Source organism: Corvus cornix, chromosome 15 (assembly GCF_000738735.6).
Source record: "Corvus cornix cornix isolate S_Up_H32 chromosome 15, ASM73873v5, whole genome shotgun sequence".
In the NCBI taxonomy this organism is placed as follows: domain Eukaryota; kingdom Metazoa; phylum Chordata; class Aves; order Passeriformes; family Corvidae; genus Corvus; species Corvus cornix.
Genome location: NC_046345.1, coordinates 5,673,400 through 5,694,756, shown reverse-complemented (window position 1 = coordinate 5,694,756; position 21,357 = coordinate 5,673,400). Strand labels below are relative to the sequence as shown.

General features: G+C 43.0%; 2 protein-coding genes across 2 annotated transcripts in view; both read left to right on the top strand.

Annotated features, from left to right (window-relative positions):
- On the top strand, nucleotides 1-19,358 carry SUSD2 (sushi domain containing 2). Its single transcript, XM_010398252.4, has 16 exons — nucleotides 1-328; nucleotides 884-2,193; nucleotides 3,472-3,676; nucleotides 5,018-5,169; nucleotides 5,672-5,839; nucleotides 6,085-6,259; nucleotides 7,738-7,939; nucleotides 8,989-9,074; nucleotides 9,282-9,550; nucleotides 10,536-10,679; nucleotides 11,062-11,217; nucleotides 12,125-12,373; nucleotides 13,461-13,733; nucleotides 14,247-14,429; nucleotides 18,668-18,758; nucleotides 19,068-19,358. Exons 2-16 carry the CDS (start codon nucleotides 2,127-2,129, stop codon nucleotides 19,090-19,092), a joined length of 2,445 nt encoding a protein of 814 aa, XP_010396554.2. The 5' UTR covers nucleotides 1-328; nucleotides 884-2,126; the 3' UTR covers nucleotides 19,093-19,358.
- Nucleotides 19,359-20,861: 1,503 nt separating this feature from the next.
- Nucleotides 20,862-21,357, top strand: part of KREMEN1 (kringle containing transmembrane protein 1) — a 30,584-nt gene continuing 30,088 nt past the window's right edge. Inside the window, exon 1 of the mRNA XM_039561262.1 lies at nucleotides 20,862-21,141. Coding sequence (XP_039417196.1) covers nucleotides 21,063-21,141 — 79 coding nt within the window. The 5' untranslated portion in view covers nucleotides 20,862-21,062. The remainder of the gene's footprint in view (nucleotides 21,142-21,357) is intronic.

Below are 21,357 nucleotides of genomic sequence, written 5' to 3'. Positions count from 1 at the left end.
AAGCTCTACTCGCCCGAGCATGGATTTTGCTTAGAGGGTTTCTAGTCTCACTTGTTTATCCTGGTTGTGCATGATAATGAAAGCCTTCCAGAGCCAAGAGAGATGAAGGAAGGGCATTCCTGATGAGCTTCTCCCTCTCTTCCAGTAGAGGACTCACCAGCCTACACAAGGCATTATTTTTTGTGAGGATTAGGGCTAGGCTTAGGCTTGAGAGACTCAAAGAGCCTAGAGCTCCAGGAACACTGGTGCTGGAAAAGGCGTGCCAAGGCCACCCCGGCAGGGGCCCAACATTGCTGCTTCTACATCTTTCTGAGCTGGAAAACCCATGGTACGGGGTTTGGGTTAAGGGCAGGCTAGGGTTAGGGTTATGTTAGGGTTAGAGTTGAGAGAGTCAAAGAGCCTGGAGCTCCAGGGACACTGGGGCTGGAAAAGCCATGCCAAGGCAATTCCAGCAGGGCCCCAACATTGCAGCTTCTACTCCTTTCTGATCCGGACCACCACCACTGGTGATGGCTTGGTCTGAGGACAGTCTCTGGGCTGAGGTGAGACTGCTGTGAGTGTTTGGATGAGCAACCTAGGAAACAGGGAGAGCTGGGGATTCCAGGTGATGATCTAACAGTGCCTTAGGTCTGTTTAGTTTGTGTCTGTGAGAACTGGGATCTGGGCTGGAAAGGTGTTGTTAGGAACAAAGGATGGAGTAAATCTGCTCTCTGTGCAGTGAAGGACTGAGGAGCAGGGAAGGTGATTATTTATAAAGTATATGAATATTTCACCCAAATTATGGGGGGGCCAGTGATGTCCATGTTGTCCTACAGAACTGCTTTGGTTATGGGTCAGAGAGAAAGAAGGGAAATTACTTTTTATTTTCCTCCAATTTTTCCAGACAGAAGTGGGACACCGTCTTTCCCCTCCCTACAGCACTCCAGGCACATGAGACTAGCTCAGTGCTGGCCCAGTTCTCTGAGAGATAACAACATTTGACAGTTTTAACAACAACTCTAGTGACTCTTGATTGCAAAGATTCAGTCTCACGGACCCAGACGGATGAGGCAAAAAAGGAATTTCTACACACGGCTTTATCCAAAGGAACAGTTTCAGCTTCCTTGCTTTCAGAGCCCAGCTCCAGCCTCCAGTTTCTTGTTCCACCGTGCTGGTTTGTGCTCCTGAGCTCGCGTGTCCCCTGCGAGCGCCGCACACGGGCTCATTTCTGCTTGGCAGCAGCGCTGCCGCTCACCAGGGGACGCCAGCGAGCCACTGCAGTCACTGCTCTGTGACACAAAATCCGACACAGCCAAAGATCGCTCCCGGACTAAAGCTGCCAGGACAGACAGGAGCTGCGGGCCTCCACCTCCCCAGGACAGCCTGTCACCTGCACCTGGAGCACTGGGGCTGCGTGTTTTCCTTCCTGTGGAAAAGAGCTGTCGTTCTCTTTCTGGATCCCACCGCCGGAATTTCGACTCCACCTCCAAAATTGCATGTATCCAAGGGTTACTCCCACGCAAGAGAGGTGGTGCTGGGGCACAGGTAGAAGTGCCCTGAAATGGAGGGGAATCACCTGATTTAAGCCCTTAAAATGATAAAAATGGGTGAATTTCTTTCAGTTTAACCCCTTAAAATGAGGGAAAAGGAGGGGTCTACCTTCACTTAAATCAACCCTCATGCTGTCACAGACTGTGCAGTAAACATGCTTCCTCAATATCTCACTATTTTCTGAACAAAACTGTACTGTCAGCATGTATTCTTTATCATTCTTCTAAGTGATAACAGGGTTTAGTTCCTCCAGCAAAATTAAAGCATAGAACTTGTGCCAGTGATCCTGTGATCTTGAACTTTGAAGCAGAAATGCTTGTAAAACAATAAACATCTACCCCTCTTTCAGAAAAACTTGACTATTAATGTGAAGGAGTTGCAGTGACTATCTCCCTTTCTATCTTTTCCTGGATTGGAGATGACCTCTGGAATGGAATGGAGCATTAGGTTCAATTTGTTTTGCTTCAGTAATTTACAACAAACCTTTGAACAGTGAGAATCTTGTTTATTTCTGGACACCTGTTTCCATTAAAGGCTTTTCCCAGACTAGCACGAAGACTACCACAATCAGCCATCCCAAATCATCTGGACAAAATATGAAACTCATTGGCTTAGATTTTTCTTTCTTCATTCTCACCACCCTCACTGCTCTTCGGAACGCAGGTAAGTGATTTTCAAACATTTTGCTGCTTTTAACTGCAAACTTTTTTGACTTCTCTGCTTCAGAATACACACCTTGGTAAGAAATTGCTGATACCATCGGTACAAGCTAAAGCATAGACATTCAGGCCAGCTTTTACCTGCACGGTGTCATTTTCAATCCCTTCCCCTATAATTTCCATCAGGTCAGTGGATCTGTTCTGTAAGTAAACAGACAATCTGGAGAATGCAGTAAATATACTTAAAGACAGAGAAAAACTTTCTAGCTTCCCATATTGAACAAGCATTTTTACTTCCCTTCTTTGCATTTTCCCATGCTTGTTCTTCACCACCCACCTTGATGCCTGCCTTTCTTTTTGCTTGTGTCCTCACAAATAATCAATCCTCCCTCAGTTAGTTTTTCGTAATTGGTTCCAATTTTGCAAGACCCATGTCCAAATTTAGAATTTCTGATACTTACCGAGGTCATTTCAGCATTGCATGATACTATTGATACAGTTCTCAGTGTTGCACTTGCAAGATTCCACTTCCCAAGAGGTCCTCAGTGCTCCCAGTGTCTGTGCAGCACATCCATCTCACTTAACTCCCCCTTAACTGTTTGTGAAACCCAGCTATTCTTGACAGTGTTACTGTAATGTCTGTCTTCTTCCCCCTGTTTCATTTGCTGAGTAGTTTTCCTTGTGATGTCCAGTAATTACTCATTCTGTTCAGCCAGACTTCAGCCAGACCTAAGCCAAGAGCCTACTCACCTGTGTACCCAGGACTCATAACACCTACCTTTTTAAGGCCAGACTCAAATGAAATGCACAAAACAAAGACATTTCAGGAGCTCTTAATAAACTTGTGCTGGAGCCCACTTCATTGCTGATGTTAATTTTCCAAGAGCACTGGCTGCCTGTTCTTACTGATTTCCACGTAGGGTTGATGGTGGGGGACCCCCGTTCTGGTATGTTTAAGACTTACTCTCAAAAATAAATGTAATTAGTGACACTCACTGAGGGGCTGCTCTGGAGATATATCTGTCTATCACATGTAGAAATACCCATGGAATTGATGAAATGAGGTAGTGGCTGGGAGGTAAATAAGTGTCTTTTGCTACTCAAAATGGAGCAACCTTCATACCTAGGTGATTACAACCTTCGCCTAAATACATTCCTAAACTAACATAACCAGCCTATTTTATTTACTTGCTGTAGTCCTTTGGGTGATGAACTTCTGCCTCAGAGAACATCTCAAAGAGTTCAATAACATTCCTGACTGTTTTTTTCTTCCTTTAACAAGGAGCTCAAGACTCTTGCGCAAACCGATGTGGGGAGCTGCTTGGTACCTGTTCTTGCCAGGTGACATGCCAGTCTTTGGGGATATGCTGTCCTGATTATAAAGAATTTTGTCTTCAGATTTCTCCATACTCGGGATCTCTCATGGGAGGCAAAGACTTTTTGATTAACAACACAGCTTTTAATGCCTCTTCTGTGGTAAAATGCAGGTGGGCCACGATTTTATATTCCTCTGCCAAAGGGAGGTGAAACTTTATAATCTCACTCTCCAACAACGGGCAATTACCACAAAACAAGACCAGTCTATATGGGAGTGAAGACTTTGTAAAGTTGTTAGAATCCTGACATGTAGGTTTGAAAAGTTCTGCTGACCCTCACCCTCAAGGATACCTGTTGACTGTATTTCTACACAGGGTGGTTTCTTTTAGGTCAAGTTATTGTGTGGCACAGTCATTACTCTGCTCATTCTTCCCTTAACATGTTAAAACTCTGACTTTTCTAAAAGAATTTCCTTTCAGAGCACTTGGTTGTCAATATTTCTTTAGCATTTTCCTTTGTGGGAAAGAATCATTTATTTCTTAATCTGGATGAGAAAACAGCAAGAAAGAAATGTAGGTAGGACACCTCATGTTTATCCTGGAAGAGGAAACTGTGGATCCTAAATGTGTCAGCCTGTATTGCACTCAGGTGCACGTGCACGTGCAATACATAAAGTACACTGAATTTTGATGACCCTGATGTCCTGCTACTATTTCCACAGAAGGTTCTGAGTGAGATTTTGGAGTCCATCCCATATGGATAGCAGTACCTGAAAAGGTTCTCAATTCTTTATTTGGAAAACCTTTGACCAAGGCATTCGTTCTGTAGGACACAACTGTGTACTTTGAATTACCTCCATAGTTACATTATTACAGCCAAGGCAAATTTCAGTGCAGACGACAAAAGGTACCAGTTTCTGGCAAGCCCCAGCTCGCTCTGATACTTGGAGTAGATATGCAGTCCCCACGTATCAGTCTTGAAGAGTCACAGGTGGAGTTATACCCTAGGACACTGGGCAAGAGCCCTAACTGGAACCAAATGGTTAAATAACAAGCAATGAGTTCTGAGTTAACCTTTGCAACAGAAATTCTAGAACAGCATGAAATTACTTTCGTTGCCTTCATAGGACTTACCAGGAAAAAAAAAAACAAATCAGAAATTTGCAATAACTGTGCATCACGGTCAGTGTTAGCCACCCTGTAATCCTACTAATGCTGTAACATTATCTTCCTCTTCCTGCTGTCCCTTTGTTGCTAATTTATCATGTCTCCCTCCCCCAGTAATTAAATAGTAAATTGAAGGTTTGTGGATTGCTGTATATTTGTGCAGTTCACAGCAGAATCCACATTGATGTAATAAGCACAGATTTTTCCAGTTTATATTCCCTGCTGCAAGCAAAACAGCCCCAGACTTGAAATGATCCACTCATGACACAAGGTTGTTTGATGAAACACATTCAGAATTTTCCTTCTCTCTATGGTGTCACTGAAAAGTGTTTTCAACATCTACAGGTTCAAGCAGCAAATCATAACCAGTGGCTATGTTGCCAAGGATGGAAAAGCCCACTGCATCTCCCCGTTGCTTTATGAGACTGGTTTCATCCCTTTTGAAGTTTCTACAGATAATGGGTTGACATTTCCCTACTCTGGAACTTGGTTATCAGGTTATTTACTTATATCTACAGCACCCCTCTTCTTCCTATATTCTTCCTCCATGGATGCAGGATTGTATAAGCCTTTCCCTTTTGATCAGTTTTCTTCTTCCATAACAGGCCTCAGAAAAGTAAGTCTTGCTGGCCTTGTGCTAATTCATCTTTTCAGAGATGAACTTTCACAGCAATTGAGTAGCACCAGCAGCATTAACTCATGAAAAGTCCTGCTTAAAAATGAGGTTGACCAAAACAATTCCCCCTTTGTCTGTACTTCTGTCACTTTTTGTCCCCTCTTCAAGTAACTGCATTGTGGTGTTGCAATCTAGGGACTGCCGACATTAGTAAGGGTTGCATTCTCTCAGCTTCAGCTTATTCTTTTCATGTCATGCATCCTGTGCTGTGCAAAACATACCCAGGGGAAATACTGCTGAATCTTAAGTAATATAGTAGCACTTTTTCAGGACTATGCAAAGCAAAAATGTCATTAGCCCTCTTTTTCTCCTCTGCAATGCAGTGCATCACAGCAAAGTTTCCGATGGAGAAAAATGCACATTGGTAAATGAGACAAAATGGCAATACTATGGCACCCCCAACACTGGTGGAAACTTAACTCTTACCTGGACACACCAGACACTTGCAGCAACCCATGTCAACATAGAAGTCTGGGGATACCAGGAAACAGGTAAAGTGACCTTCTTCCTACCTGTGCACAAGCATTTATCACACATGTACCTTATGTGCAGAGCTCTGCACAGCTTGTGATCGCTTTCACTGAGGCCTCGAGAAGAGACCTGCAAGTATAAAGAACTCATGGCAAAAATGTCAGCTTTTCCTCTTCATTTACATATGGGTGAAGACATCCAATTTCAATCTTGTGGCAATTGTTCTTTCCAGCATCCAAAACCATTTTCTTCCTCTGTCTGACAGGTGACAGTTACTCGGAAAACTGGATGGCTGAATGGAAATATCTTTATACTTTGGAAAGAGAAATCCCCAATACAGGGCAATTTTCTTTCATTCCTGTACCTGCTACAGGAAATTACAATACATGGGACTTTGGACTTTTGAGGATTATACCCAGCAACTATTTTGATGGGCAGAGGCAAGTGCATCACAACATTCATTCTTCTTCTTCTTCTTCTTCTTCATAATAATAATAATAATAATAATAGCTACCTTATAAGCTATTGTCTCCTTTGGCATTTAAAACTGAGACTCAGGCTCCATTTCATGTAAAAAATCGGGGAGAAAACTGGAAGGTCAAAAGTGAGAAAAATTAATGGGTTGACATAAAGACAGTTCAGTCTGTAAAGGACTGAACTTACTCTCTAAAGTAAAGAGGAGCATGGAGGAAGAATCACAGTCTGCCACAAGCAGTCTGATGCACAGTTATTCACCCAGTTATTCACCCAGGGCTGCTTTGGAAAAACACCCCCACAGTTTTATTAATGAACATGATGGTCTAGGGCATGGAATATCCCTTTGGTCAGTTTGGGTTGGCTGTCATGGCTGTGTCCTTCTCCCTGGGGGCCAGCATGAGAACCAGAGAAGACCTTGGCACCATACCAGCACTGCTCAGCAGTTGCTAAAACACTGGTGTGTTATCAGCACTGCTTTGGTCACAAATCTAAAACTTGGCACCAAACAGGCTGCTATGAAGAAAATTACCCCAGCCAAACCCAGTACTCTCACCAGACTAGGATCTGCTGATTCTTTTGTTTTGTCACAGCTGTGGAGGAGCCTCTAACTGCAGAACTTCTGTCACTGCAGCCACAGGCCTTCCCCTGTATTTAATTGTTTTTCTGTTTTTCGTAGGTATGTAAGCTTTTGCATTACTAGAAGTTTTATGCCCATTTCCTTTTATTTCATTGCATATTTCCCCATGATTTTTGGTGAACTACCTAATTCCCCTTAGATATTCCTTTATAATTCTTCCACGAGTGCAGTTTTTGATGTAGATGGTGTAGACTCTCTGAACATATAAATGCCACCTCTTCGGTGTTACAACATATCGCTAATATGTCAGAACCCTTTTTAGCATTTAGGAGTTGCTACCCAGAGAAGGGTAACCTTTTCTCCTTCTAGAGGGTTTTTTATTGCACTTTGTATGTGATATTTCTTCATGAGGGAAAACCAGAGTGGCTTTGGAACATTTCAAGGATTCTGAATGGTTTGTCCCCATCTTTTGCCATTAGCCCTGATAGTACTGGGGTGCAGTGTTATGTTTTGTTTAAGAATCCAGATATTCTTCATTCTGGCCTAAAGGAAACTCCAAAGTCAAAAGGTGTGAACAGAAAACCTGCCTCTAAAATGATCCATGTAAGCCAGGATCACAATTACTAAAATGTATTTGGATTATTGCATACTTGCTGCATGTTGTCCTATCACCTCCTGAATTTGGAAAATTTTGATTTGCTGTAACTTTTTGAGGGAAAAAGAAAGCAGTGGGCTTTGCAATGAAATAACTTGCAAGTCAAAAAGTGTTTCTTAGTCATAATCAGCAATTAAGTCAGTGTTACTGTCAAAATAGTGTTTGTTCAGCTACCAGATCTATTTTTTGTTTCTTTTATTTTTTTCCAGCAACGTTGCATCAATCTGGAGCTCAGAGCATGCACTGGCTTGGCACCTTGAGAAAGACTTCAGAAATGACTCAAATGCATGGGCAACTGCAAAATGTATAGAATGGGACAAAAAGGAAGAGTTGCTTCCAAACTTCATGAAAGAAATTATAGACTGCCCTTGCACTTTGGCACAGGCAAGAGCTGACACTGGCAGGTTCCATGTAAGTTATTAATTGATCCCTCTGGCTTATTACAATTCCAAGTAGAAGCTTAAGCAGTGCCAAACTCCACACACACGTGTTCCCTCTCTAAACAGTATTACAAGGACATTAAGTTATATTTAGATTTGCACAAGTAGCATATCAAATGGCAGAGGTAAATAAAGCTTATCCAGGTAGTATGAGTAAAAGTGCCTATAGGATAGGAGATGGAAATTACATTCAAACAGGGAATTAAGACAGTAGTTCCAAAGGTAGACTGAAAACACTCAGAGAGGACAGTGAGCTCTGTGGAGCTGGGAGCAGGGACAACTTCTTTGAGATCCTACAAGAAAACAGTCTGTGTTTATAGGTGATATCCCATGCTGTAACAAACAGGCCACATTTCTGCCTAGTAAATCATACTTTGCTGCAAACCCTTCTGCTTTGTACTTCAGACCTCAAGTCCATAGCTGTAATCCATTATTTCCTTTATTCAGCTTCCTTCCTCCTCAGCTTCACTGTTATCAAGGAACTGACAAAAGCTAAAAAATCAATGGCCATTTAGTCTACACTTTCACTTACACTGCTAATCTGAGGACCATATGAGAGTGACTTCATCTCCTATTTATGATACCAAATGGTGGCAGTGTGTTTATGCATATTTTATTTTAAAAGAAAAAAAAAGTTAAGTAAACCTTGTTACTATTCTGGTTATGAAGCTCCAAACATGATGTGTACAGTTAAAAGCTTGTGAAGAAAAAAAGTAGATCTACTCACTCTGTCTAAGAACATAGGACAAACATTTACTCTGTTGTGTCTGTGTTTGTTGTACACTTGTAGTTGAATCCCCATCTAGCTGCATTTGTTGTTCAAGGTCTGGTGTAACAGACTGAAAAATGCTCAGGTTAGACATGTTGCTCCAGACACTTTGGTATTAAATTCAACACAGAAACTCAACCAGTTCCTGTCAACTTTACATATGTCAGATACAAAGGATGGGGACAGAACGTAAGAATAGAAAGGACAATGACGAAAGAACCCCATTAAGTGTGAACATTGATCTTTTTCAGACAGATTATGGCTGTGACATTGAAAAGGGGAGTGTGTGTACTTATCATCCTGGTGCTGTGCATTGCGTAAGAGCCATTCAAGCCAGGTAAAGAAAATTTTTAAAACTGCATTTTTTGATTAATCCTTTCACCTCAGAGACAGCAGCATCACAGAAGTCAGGGGTGAAGTCTAACTGGACATCAGATAAGACTCGGTAACCAAAATATTTAGCTGTATCCGTGAAAAGGCAGTAAGTAATCCCTAAACAGAGGTGGAGCTAAATGATGACTTTCTTGCTGCTTTTCTCAATCAGTCCCCAGTACGGGGCTGGACAGCAGTGCTGCTACGACTCCACGGGAACCCAAATCCTCACGCACGACTCCACCGGAGGCAGCACACCTGATCGAGGACATGACTGGGGGTCACCACCATTCCTGAAGCCTCCCCGGATACCTGGCTTTTCCCATTGGCTTTATGATGTTATCAGCTTCTATTACTGCTGCCTGTGGTCTGATAATTGTGACTTCTATATGAAAAGGCGGCCCTCTAGTGACTGCAGGACGTACCGCCCGCCCCGAGCTGGTAAGGGCTTCAGAATTTCCTTACGGAGAGTAGATTTTTGATACAGTGTTGGCTTTTAGAATATTTGTATATGTACACATATGTGTTGGGGAGGATACAACGTCCGGAGGAAAAATTCCATGGAAGGTTTCTATTGATCTATCACTTACAAAATCCGTATAGGTTTTTTAGTTGTGCTGCAAGATTTTCTGCTGTTGAGCATCTCATTCACCCTAGAAGCTAAATAGCCAAAGCATAGTAATCAACCTCCACGACTTTGTATCATCAGTGTGCACTTTTTCAGAAAAAAAAGGTGGTTAGAGGTGGTTAATGACAGCTAGGAAGTAGCTAGAAAAAGCTACCATGATGAGAGATACTAATATCAAACAAGAAGGATTTACAGTTTACAGTGTGTCTGTTTTTCTCCCACTTGCTTTTAGCTCAGTCTTCAAGTCTTGCCATATCTCTGTTGCTACCACATGTTTTGCCTTCTATGCTGCTGAGGTGCTGAGGTGTCCAGCAGGACTTGGCTTCCCATAAATGAGTGCAAAGAGGCAGCAGTTTGCATCAGGAAAAAAAGGAGAAAACTGTAGAGGCCATTGCATTAGGTAGTTGGGGGTCATAAATGAGCGGCTTGGCTGCTTAAAGAAACCTCATCAAAAGTATTGGCAGAAGCAGAGTTTAATATGAATTTGTGAAAATACAGCTTCACGGAGTTGGATGGCAAGGTGCATTGTATTCGTTACTATACAGATTAAAGCACACAAAAGAAGATAAATTAGAAGCAATTTGGAGTGATTTACATGGAAGTTGGAAATGCAAAAGGGGCTAAGGGTGCAAAGGATATGGATGCAAAGATAAGGCAATAGGCCTGTATTTATGTCTAAATCTCCACATATATTGCATGTGGTACAGTCTTCTAGCCTCTTTCCTGTCTCATGAACTTGAGGAGTAATAGGTTGTGATTTTTGCTTGTTCTTAATTCTCTTTTTGCTTTTAAAAATAGCATCTGCTTTTGGGGATCCTCATTTCCTCACATTTGATGGTCTGAACTTCACCTTCAACGGCCTAGGAGAATACACATTGGTAGAATCTAATCTCACATCCCTTAGAGTGCAGGGGAGGACACAGCAGGCACACCTTCCCAATGGTAAGTCGGTAAGAGAGGAAGAGTGATAACAAAAAATAGCTTCTGAGCTTGCTTGATTTGCATTTTGCAGCAATCCTCCTATCATCTGTAGTCTTCATTTTTGGCCATTTGTGAACAGTCACCATTCTGAAGATAATCAGAAAGCAGACAACATCTTCAGGAAAAACTTCCCAATCAAAGTTTAATTGCTAGTTTTATTGGGTGTGAGCAACAGAAGTGTAAGGTTTTCTGCTGTGTTTAAGGGCTCAAAAAAAAAATCTTATTTCTCTCCATGCCCATTCTCATCAATAAGGAAACATAAGGCCAGTTCTAGAAATCAGTCAGTAGGCACAGCTGCCAGCTGGTGCATTTTGATAGCATTGTTGGTTTTTTTCTTTGGAAGGAACTGGGGCTCAGGGGACCGGCTTGTCTGCAGTGGCCATGCAGGAGAACAGCTCTGATGTGATTGAAGTACGCTACTCTGAGGATTTGAATCTGGAGGTCCTCTTGAACCAGAGGGTTCTCAGCTTCTCTGAACAAAGTTGGATGGACTTGAAAGGTTAGTTACACATATCAGCCTTGTAAGCAATTATATTCTGATGGAGCCCATGTATAGTTAAAAATATCTCTAGATGCATGCATTTCAACTCTCTTCTCAGCATCCCTTTGTGAAGTGTTTTAACAGGTGGCTTCAGTGTCCATGTCTTCTACGTCCTCTTTCACTGGTTTGTAGAGCAATGGTTTTCCTTCTCACCCTGTGGACAATGAATGGAATTAAAAACTCTGTACTCTACATTCTGCTTTGAGCTTACTGCCTCTAATAAATGAAGCCTAGCAAATAAAATGAAATACAGTGAAATACAACCATACCATATACTAAAATATAACTGAATTTCACATTTACCTATTGGGAGCTCTCTCAGTAGGTCAGATATTTTTCCTCTATTATTCTGCCGAAAAAACTACTAAAAGTTGGCTTTTTGTCCAACAGGGCTGTGATCACTTGATTAGTCTTTATGATAATCTGACAAATAATCATCATATATCACTTGAATTTTAACAATAATCCCCCTATTCAGAAGAGGAAGATTTCTGTGGCTAGTAATTAGTATTCCTCAAATGGCTGAAGAGCAAGTGGAGGGCTACATTGACAAGGAGCTGCAGAAGCAGAGAGATGTAGGGAGGAAAAAAAATGGAAGGGACATTGATGGGGCCTGGAGAAGAAGCCATATTAGGGAGGTGTTGACAAGACAAGGGAGAAGGAGAGGAAAACTGTGACCACTGAGAGCGGTGCTTCCAGTGTGGCTTCCCTTGAAATGCTTCTCAGAGTGCGGTTCAGAGTGGAAGGGAGGAAAAGTTTATGAAAAGTAGTTAAAACTGATGATGATTTTACCTGATGCTAAAACACAATGAATGTTTCACTATGGATAATTAGCTATTTTGTCCTCTTCCTCTCATTGCTATAGGTCTCTTTCTCTATTCTACACCTGATCAGAACATCACTGTGATGTTCTCTTCTGGGTCCGGAGTGGAAATAAGGGGAAGTGGAGGATTTCTGACCCTGACAGTTCTGCTCCCAGAGAAGTTTATGAATCACACTCAGGGTCTCTTTGGGGTAATGAATGGCAATCCAGAGGATGACTACACCTTCAAGAATAAAACCACCATGTCAGTTCATGCAAGTCCCCAGCAGGTGTTTGAGTTTGGAGCTAACTGTAAGTCATTTCTCTGGTCTATTATTATATTTTCTTTACAGATTCAAAACAGTTTGTGATTTAAAGACTCGGAAATGAAGTCTGTGCCAAGCAACCAGTACCGGGGGGAAGAGAAAGGGAGTAAGAGAAATATGCCCTCCTCTATCCAAGTGGGGAGTGAAAACAGAACCATGATGGAGTGTTCAGCACTTTGCTCCATCAGGAGTCAGACCTCATATTTCCCAGGCTACACTTTCAGAATGCCATCTACTATGGTCAGCTGAACACAGCATCAGCAGACTACAGTGTTACAGAAATACACCAAAAGCCAGGGCCAGCTATCTTTTCCCAGAATATTAGCTATGCTTTCATCATGTACCATGCTGACAATTTAAAAAATCATTTATGAAATCACAATTTAGTAATTGTCCCTTTACAGTGGGGGGTGGGGGGGGATGTGTGTAAAAGAATGTCTCCTATCGTTTAACGTGTGATTGGGCTGCTCTATCTTATCTGCAGCATTAGATTGGTCAGCATTCCTTCTGGCACCAGGTTAGGAGATGGGCCAGAAACATAATGCAAAATACCCTCTGGCTACCAGATGATCTCTGTATTGAGCACAGTGTAACCATACTCCAGGGTTCAGATCATCAGAAAAGTCTCACTGCTTCAGCCTCAGGAAGTTTCTGATATAACAGAATGAAAACAAAGAGCAGGACCATGGTAGATATGATGAATTTAGGGACACTTAGTCTCAGGATCTCTGTTGTTTGAAATGGATGCTTCAGGTAGCTCTGTCTGTTGTCACCATTTTGCTAGGAGGCATATAAAACCATGTTTATGGAAAATCATAGCTACACAATTATATGGATCTAATTTTAAGAAAATGCTGAAACAGCAGATTAAATGAATACCAACTTTGGTGCTAAGTTAAGATGTTGCATATGAAAAGGAAAATAATCTTGAGCTGGAAGGATGCTGTAGGGCTTCCTATATCTCTTCCAGCTCTGGCTACATTTCTGTAAACAAATACTTGGATTAGTAGCAGAAGGTGGTATATGTTGGCAATGTTACACATGAATCTCTCTTTCTTTCTCTGTCTCCCAAGGGGCTATTGAAAATGGAACTTCTCTCTTTACTTATGACACAGAGTTCTTACTGAACAGTTTCTTTTATGGGGAAAAGCACAATGCTTCCTTTCTGCCCGTGTTTTCCCCTTATGAAGACCCTGCTGATCCCCTGGTAGAAGAGATGGTCTCACTCTGTGACTCTGACCCATTCTGCAGATTCGATGTCCTGACAACAAGAAGCCTTCAAGTGGGAAATTCCACAAGACTTTCCCATCAGAATCACAAGCTGCTGGTAGAACATCTAGAGCCAGGTGATACAACATTCCAGGAAATATCATTACAGGCTCACAGGATATTCTGAGTTGGAAGGGAACCACTGGGATCATCAAGTGCAACTCTTAAGTGAACAGCCCATAAGGAGCACCACTATAGTTATTTCTACAGGGCATCTAAAGAGTTAACACTGTTTGAGGAGGCTTTGCTTAACTGTAGGTTCATGCACCTATAAATACTCTAATAGTGGGGAATCATCCTTGTACCAGGAAAACTCTGTACTGATGGAATACTTAGGCAAACTCAAATTTCTTTCCACTTCTTCCACTACAACACCACAGCATAGAACTTTATCTTCATTTTATACACTTAATCTGTTTTCCTTGGACTTAAAAATAATTTTTAAAAGTAGCAGGAAGTATTGTCTTTCAGATAGCCTAAAAATCTTTGGTTTTCCATGAGTTGCCACTAAAATACCATTTGAAGCATTGTAATGGAGATTTGCTGGTCCAAATCCCAAATACTCTAACCAGATATGTCTCTTTTATTAGTGATTTCTTGTGGCTGGCTGGATCATCCAACCAATGGAAGCAAGAATGGAACTAACTACCTGCTGGGCTCAACCATCAATTTCACCTGCAATCCGGGCTATGAACTCACTGGGTCACAGCAAAGAACTTGCCAAGTGTCAGGAGCCTGGTCAGGAGATCCACCCCACTGCAGGCCAGAAACAGGTCTGTTGCCTTTTAGACAGTAAGACATATTGTCACTAAAAAGTCATTATCAAGGACAAGGCAATCTCAGTATACCATAATGGCCCTTGACAAAAGCAGCTTCTCTTACTCAGGAAAACATCGGACATGAGATGTCTGAATTTCTAGAAAGACTATTGTTCAAATCTAAATAACAGGTGACTCATGGTGTTTGTGTGCATTTTGGTGGGGGTTTAAAAGTTTTTGTTTTATCAATGGGTACAGGTACCTGAAGGGTGGGTAAAAAGAGGATGGAGCCAGGCTTTTTTCAGTGGTTCCCAGGGACAAGAGCAGAGTGGCCTCTGCATGCTCTGAAACACAGAAGCTTCCCTCTGAACATCAGAAAACCCTTTTTTACTGTGATTATGATTGAGCACTGGCACAGCTTTCCCAGAGAAGTTACAGAGTCTCCCTTCCTGGAGATATTCAAAAGTTGTCAGGTCATGGTCCTGGGCAACTGACTCTGGGTGGTCCTGCTTGAACAGGAGAGTTGGACAAAATGACCTCCAGAGGGCCCATCCCACCTCAGCTGTTCCACGATTCTGTGATTCAAGAGCAGACACACCCCACAGTTGTTGAACACTTTTTTTTTCTAAAAGATTTTGTAATCTCAAAACATAATTCTATTATTCTATAGCAGTAAATGTATTGTGAATGATGCAATAGTATTTAGTATAAATAATATAAATTTATTACCCCTCTTGTGTTACTACTAATAGATTATCAATTAGCCTGGGATTGATGGATTTAGTAGCAGTTAGGCTGTCTCTATGATTTACAGAAAATGGCCCCAAATTTTCTTTTTATTCATTCACCACATACACTCCAAATGTCCTCAAGATGGCAATATTTCAAAGCACCAGGGTGATGCAAGGCCAGATGGCATGCTGAAGCACTTTTAATGCAGAGTTAATAGTTCCCAAAAGCACTCATGAAATAATTCATACTAACAGATTCTCCATTATAAGACCCTTCCAAAGAAATGTGGGAAGTGCACTTCACATCAGCAATGAATTCCTGTCATGCTGACACATTTCATCAGCCTCTGCTGGCCTGTACCAATTGCTTGTACACTTCCAACACAGTTCTGAACATTTAGTGATATTTGTAAGATGAACTGCAGTGAGTTTGGGCAGCAGACAAATTTGCAAAGGCCAGATCTTTAAAAGGCAGTGGCAAAACATTGTGCCAAGCTGAAAGCTAAGAATATTTTTCCATTGCTGCCATGAACCACATACATACTGGATAAGAGCCAGTCAGTCTCAATAAGCAAAACAGATGCTGACATTTACACTAGCAAAAGGGGGACAGAAAGGCAGCCCTGTGAGATCAGAGGAAAGGAGCTGGAAGATATGCAGTGATTGATTGCATTCAGAATGATGGAGACATGACACAGCTTTGTGGATAAGCAAACAAAGCCCACAATGTTTCCCAATGCTTTCCTGAAAGATGACAAAGAAAAACAAGGTGGGAAAGAATTTTTTTTTTATCTAATAAAGACCTTCCCCTCCTTACTATTTGATATTTGGGGTTCTAGTTAACTTGCAATGTGAACCAAAAATGATGGTTTTTATTAGCCTCAGGAAGTTGGAGTATGGCAGTGCTGTCCATAGCAGCAGGATACTGACAATACCAACAACTGATCGACATAATATAAAATACAAGTTTCTCCATTCTTTTTTTCTTCCTGCTATGCCCCAACAATGGCATTTATATCTATCCTTGTCTCTCCTTCTTCCATAAGGTATTCTGCTAGATATCAGTGTTTGTGTGAGAAGGCTGTTTTATTGACAGGCCCAGGTCTCTACAGAGAAGAGAGGCAATACTGTTCAAAGTTTCTTTCACTTATATCTAAACTTTTCATACTTTTATAGCATGGACAGCTAGTACTTGCTTTCCACTAAATACATTTCTGCCTCTGGTCCAAGATATAGTTGAATTCCAGTGCCAGTTTTCTGTTATTTCTCTATTTGGCTGTTTTCTCTATTCTCCAACCCCCAAGCCTTCTCCAGTACAGAAAAGGTCCTTGTGTTGTCAAAATCTGTTGTTCCTGAGGTCAGTTTTCTTTATTGTTTTTCTCTTTACACAGCAGCATACTGCTGTTTCACCAACACCCATTTTATCAAGTCCTGTGACAAAGACCTTCTTGACACCAGGAAAATGCTTACAAAATGAATGGACAGCCCTTCCCAGTTTCTGGGTGCCTGAATGGGTGACCACTGACACAGCCACTGTGATCAGCAGTCACATTTTTGCTTTGAGAGTGAAGTATTAAACACACACTTTCTCAAATTATTTCTTTCATGCTGGTCAAGAGCACAGGGCCCAGCCCTCTGTTATTCTAAGCTTACAGGTGTACTTCTCTACAGTGCTGTGTTCATTACACTGGCTGCAGTTCTGTGGCACATCAGATTCAATCTCTGCCTTGCAAATCACCAAGGTTTTTTAGCTGCTATATGCTTCCATTTTTCAAGAGATAGAACAGCTAAAATAAAGGCATGAGAACTAGGAAAATTGGATAGGAAAAGAGATGGAAACAAGAAAATGTAATGCCAGTTATTTTACAAAATCCATTTCAGTATTTTGAAACTTCAAATACAAATTATGTTGTTGCGCCTGCATATTGTTGTTTTTGAATTTTGCTTCCTTGGACTAAAGTTTCCATGGAAATCCTCTGCTAATAATTATTTTGCTATGCTTCTAATTACAATCCCACTGCAAGTCTTTCCAGTACCACAGCAACCTCTCTTCACAGAATATCACAAAGAAGAAGAACAAAGAAGCCATCCAGCAAAAGCAAAAAGGAGATTCTAGTAAAATTAGATGTAACATCCAGCTAAAAATCATAAGATATTAGCAATATATATATATACAGTCTTTTTCTGTCTTTTTGAGACAGACAATAATTTGGTGATATTAAGGGCAATCTAGTTTTGTTTGTCTTTTGGGTTATTTTCTCTCTCCCCCCCCCCCTCCTTTTAGATTTCCTTTTCCAGGCCCAGGCTCTGTGTAAATACAGTTCATTTTGAAAAGCTGTCAGAAATCTCATTAGTCTTCTGTGCTTTTTCTAAACACAAAGATTTCACAATAGAGGCAAATCACTGCTGGACTAACTACTTAACCCACCCAGAATGGTGGGTTCTCATCACCTGGCAGAGACTGGGTACCTCCCTGTGAAGGATGTGTAAGCTGAACATTAGGCCTTGTTCAGAAATTACTGGATGACAGACCAATGCTTGTGAAACAGTTTATTTCTTTCCTTAAACTTCACTATAAACCAACTTAACAGCTGAATAATCTGTTCTAGGATCACAGAAGTGTCTGTTATGTCACTCTGCCATCACTGTGTGCTAGGCTGTGGTTTGGGCAGCTCTTACTGCAGGTGTGACAAAGCGATGGAAGGAAGGGCTGGTAAAAATGAGCCCCGATGTATTAAGGCTCAAATACAAAATGCAGGAATCATTGTTTCTCCCAGACAGTTCATTCCAGATGCTGCATCTCCTAACTTCTATGAATATCGTCATGTGTCATGGTAATCTGCAACTGTTTAGTTGAATAAGAAAACAAAATGAGAATATTAATTCAAAATTTGTTTCATATCTGGTTTCTTTCTCCCTCTCAGGTGTCCTTATTAGGCAGTCACAGAATCAAGTTGACACTTTTCATGTTTTGGTGTGTTCAAACTCTTTGATGCAGTTCAGTGTACCCACATCAGAACAGTCACTTCTGCTCTCTTTTATCTAGATTATTAAGCAGCAAAGGTGGTTTCACAATTTAATGCCAAAATAGCGGTAATTTTTAAAGTAATCAAACTATATGGAATAAGGATTGAAAAAAAATTCAGTTGTTGGGATTGACAGTTCTACATCAATACTGCACATTCACAATGTTGACTGCATATTAACCACCAGCCACCCTTGGTGTTACAAAGCTTTTGCAGCCACCTGCTCTAACAGTCAAATGTAAGAATTCTGTGAGTTCCTAATCTTTACCATTTTCAGAGAATCTGAAAGGGTAAAGGGTTGGAAGGTACCCCAGGACATCATTTAGTCCTATCCCCCTGCCAAGGGAGGCAGTTTGTTCCACAAATAAAGAGAACAGAAAAATTAACACTATACGTACAATTTCAAAAATCGTCACGAGACTGCATTCAAACAGATATGAAGAAATGTATATCAAAGTCTTCATGGGTTTTTTTGTGCTTGGTCTCTGTTTTTCAGATATCAAACAAGTAATTCTTATTGGCAGTGTATTTGGAGTAGTCGGTCTTGCAGTCCTGGCACGTCTGGCTTATTTATGCAGAAAAGAGAGGTAAGCCTTAATTGAACTGAAAACACAAATGAACCTCCTAAAGAAATAGCAACTGTTATGACCTTTTTAATAATAATTTAATAATGACCACTGGCAACAAACTGCCAGTGTGCTACAGGTAAAACAAAGTGCAACTGATCTATACACACTTATCAACTGTGTGTGCAACTGACTGGTGGAGAAAGAGGGCAGCATAGCAAATGAAAATGGTTCTGGCCTAGGAATACTGGCAGATTGAAATGGAGATATGGTTGATTTTCTGAACTTTGTTATCAACTGTTACAAAGTTTTACGCCTTCTCTGTTCCAGTGTCCGCAAGGAACAGAATGCCTGATAAAATGGAATGGAAATTGAGTGAATGGAAACACAATGGGGTTACAGTCCTTGGAAAGAAGACTGTATGTGTGAGGAAGAACTAAATACTGCTGAACTTATCATTAAAAAAAAGAGCACACCACCAAGCTAACAGAACACCGCTATTGTTTTCCAGTATTTCATCAGCTTAAAGATGCTACATTCACTAGGAATTCAGCTCAAAGAAAGAAGAATGTGGCATATTATGCTGTGATATTAAAATTTATGTGTAAAGCCATGCTACTATATGGAGTCCTTTTTATATGTGTCACAAATGCCAAACATAAGCATATTTTCCTCCTCAAAATCAACCTTACAGCTTTATATGATGGGAGGTTTCTGTATGCTAAAAGTGAGATGCATTCATACTGTGGATACAATAGTTAAGGCCTACAAACTGTATTTTGTTTCTTCCCCTTTCAGAATAGCAAATTGTTCTCTCCCTGTATGGGTTGCTATTTGATTACACAGCAATGGTGTAAAGGGGCTACAAGGACCTTTGTCTCCTTCTGTTCTCGACACACCAACTTTCTCTATGTATTTTGCTGTTAGCGTGGGGGTTTTTCGCTCTTAGTTTGTGCATAGCAAAGCTGTACTGCCATTGCTAAAACGTCTCACAGGCCAGGTAATAAGACTTTGTAGAAGTTTAGACAATAGCTTGACATCACCACCTTGACACTTTGTCCATCTTCAGGTAGATGAAAAAAAAAAAACAAACCCACAACCAAAACCAAAACAAACCAGAAACCCTATCTTTCTGCACGTGCGTTCTCAGAAAGCAACGCTGCTCTTTCGGTTCCGGAGCCTGTGTTTGTGTTCCTGGCTGCTGTGTTTGTGTTTGTCGCGCTGGGTGTGTGTGTGCGGGGGCGTCCCTCACGTCCCCGTGTCCGTGTCCGTGCCCGCCCGCGAATGTCTCGGGTCTCTGGGAAGGGTGGGCGCTGTGTGCCTGTCTCCGTGCCTGTCTCCTTGTCTGTCTCCGTGTCTCTGTGCCTGTCTCTGTGCCTCTGTGCCTGTCTTTGTGCCTGTCCCTGCGACCCGGGGCCGGGGCAGCGGCCGCAGCTCCGCCCGCCTCGGGACGCGGCCTACGGGGGACACGAGGGGTTCAGCGCCCGCGCTGCTTTCTGTCAGCGCTCCCTCGGCATGGCTGCACCGCCCGGTCACTTCTGTCACTGAAAAGTGCCTTTTCACTTTCAGAATGACGCCCCAAATCGCACCGTGCGGCGATGGCACCTCGCCGCCCGCGGAGCCGCTCATGCCCGCGTCCCTCAGAAAGTCCGCAGCGTTCTCTTCCCGTGCCGTGTCCGTCCGTGCCTTCGCGGCTGCAGAACAGGAGAGCCGAGCTGCACCTGCGCACTCCCATCGGCTCCGGCACCCCAGGGGAACCCAGCGGGCGGAGGGCGTGCGCGGGGCAGGGGCAGCGGCCGGCCGCGCTAGGCCACGGGCCTGGCGGGCTCTCGCCCGACCTCTTCCGCGCCCGCAGCGGGACACTGGGTACGAGGGGAGTGACGAGAGCGAGACGTGGGTCGCTGCTGCGATGGAGGAGTTTGTGTGTGTGTGTGTTTGTGTTTGTGTATGTGTGTGTGTGTGTGTGTGTGTGTGTGTGTGTGTGTGTGTGGCGAGGCGTCCCGGCCTGCGAGGAGGGCTCCGCGGGCCGAAGCGCTGCCCCGGGGCGAACGCCGTCAGCCCGAACCTGTCGGTGTCAGAAGTGGAAGCGGCAGTTCTGCGGTCCCGCGCTGCAGCAGGTTGGGATGTCGGTCTCTATCCTTTCCTGTCACATGGCTGGTAATAGGATCCCTCATCTGCCACTCGGCACCTCGCCGGGGCGCACTTACAGGACACATGCTGTAGGGCCTCCGCTTCCCGCACTTTGCGCTCTTCCCGGCCGTCTGCCACCCCCGGAGCGCCGGGGCTGCCGCCTGCGAGCGCGGTGCGGCCCGGCGGCCGCTGCCTATGGAGCCTCCCGCCCTCGCCGCCGTCCTGGCCTTCTCCGGGCTGGCGCTGAGCTGCTGCCGCGAGCCCGTTCTCTCCGGTGAGTGACGCTCCGCGGGGAGCCGGGAGGGGGGCGCGTCTGGGGCTGCTCCCCGGGCTCCTCGCAGGGCTGAGCGGCGAGGGAGCCGGGCAGCCTCTCCCCGAGCTCCGCAGAGCCGCAGCTGGCGCGCAGCCTCCCGCGGAAGGGCTCTGCCGCCCGGCAGCGCCTCTTCGAGGTCGCGACGACATCCCTTCCTGCTCGCCAGAGCGGTGCCGG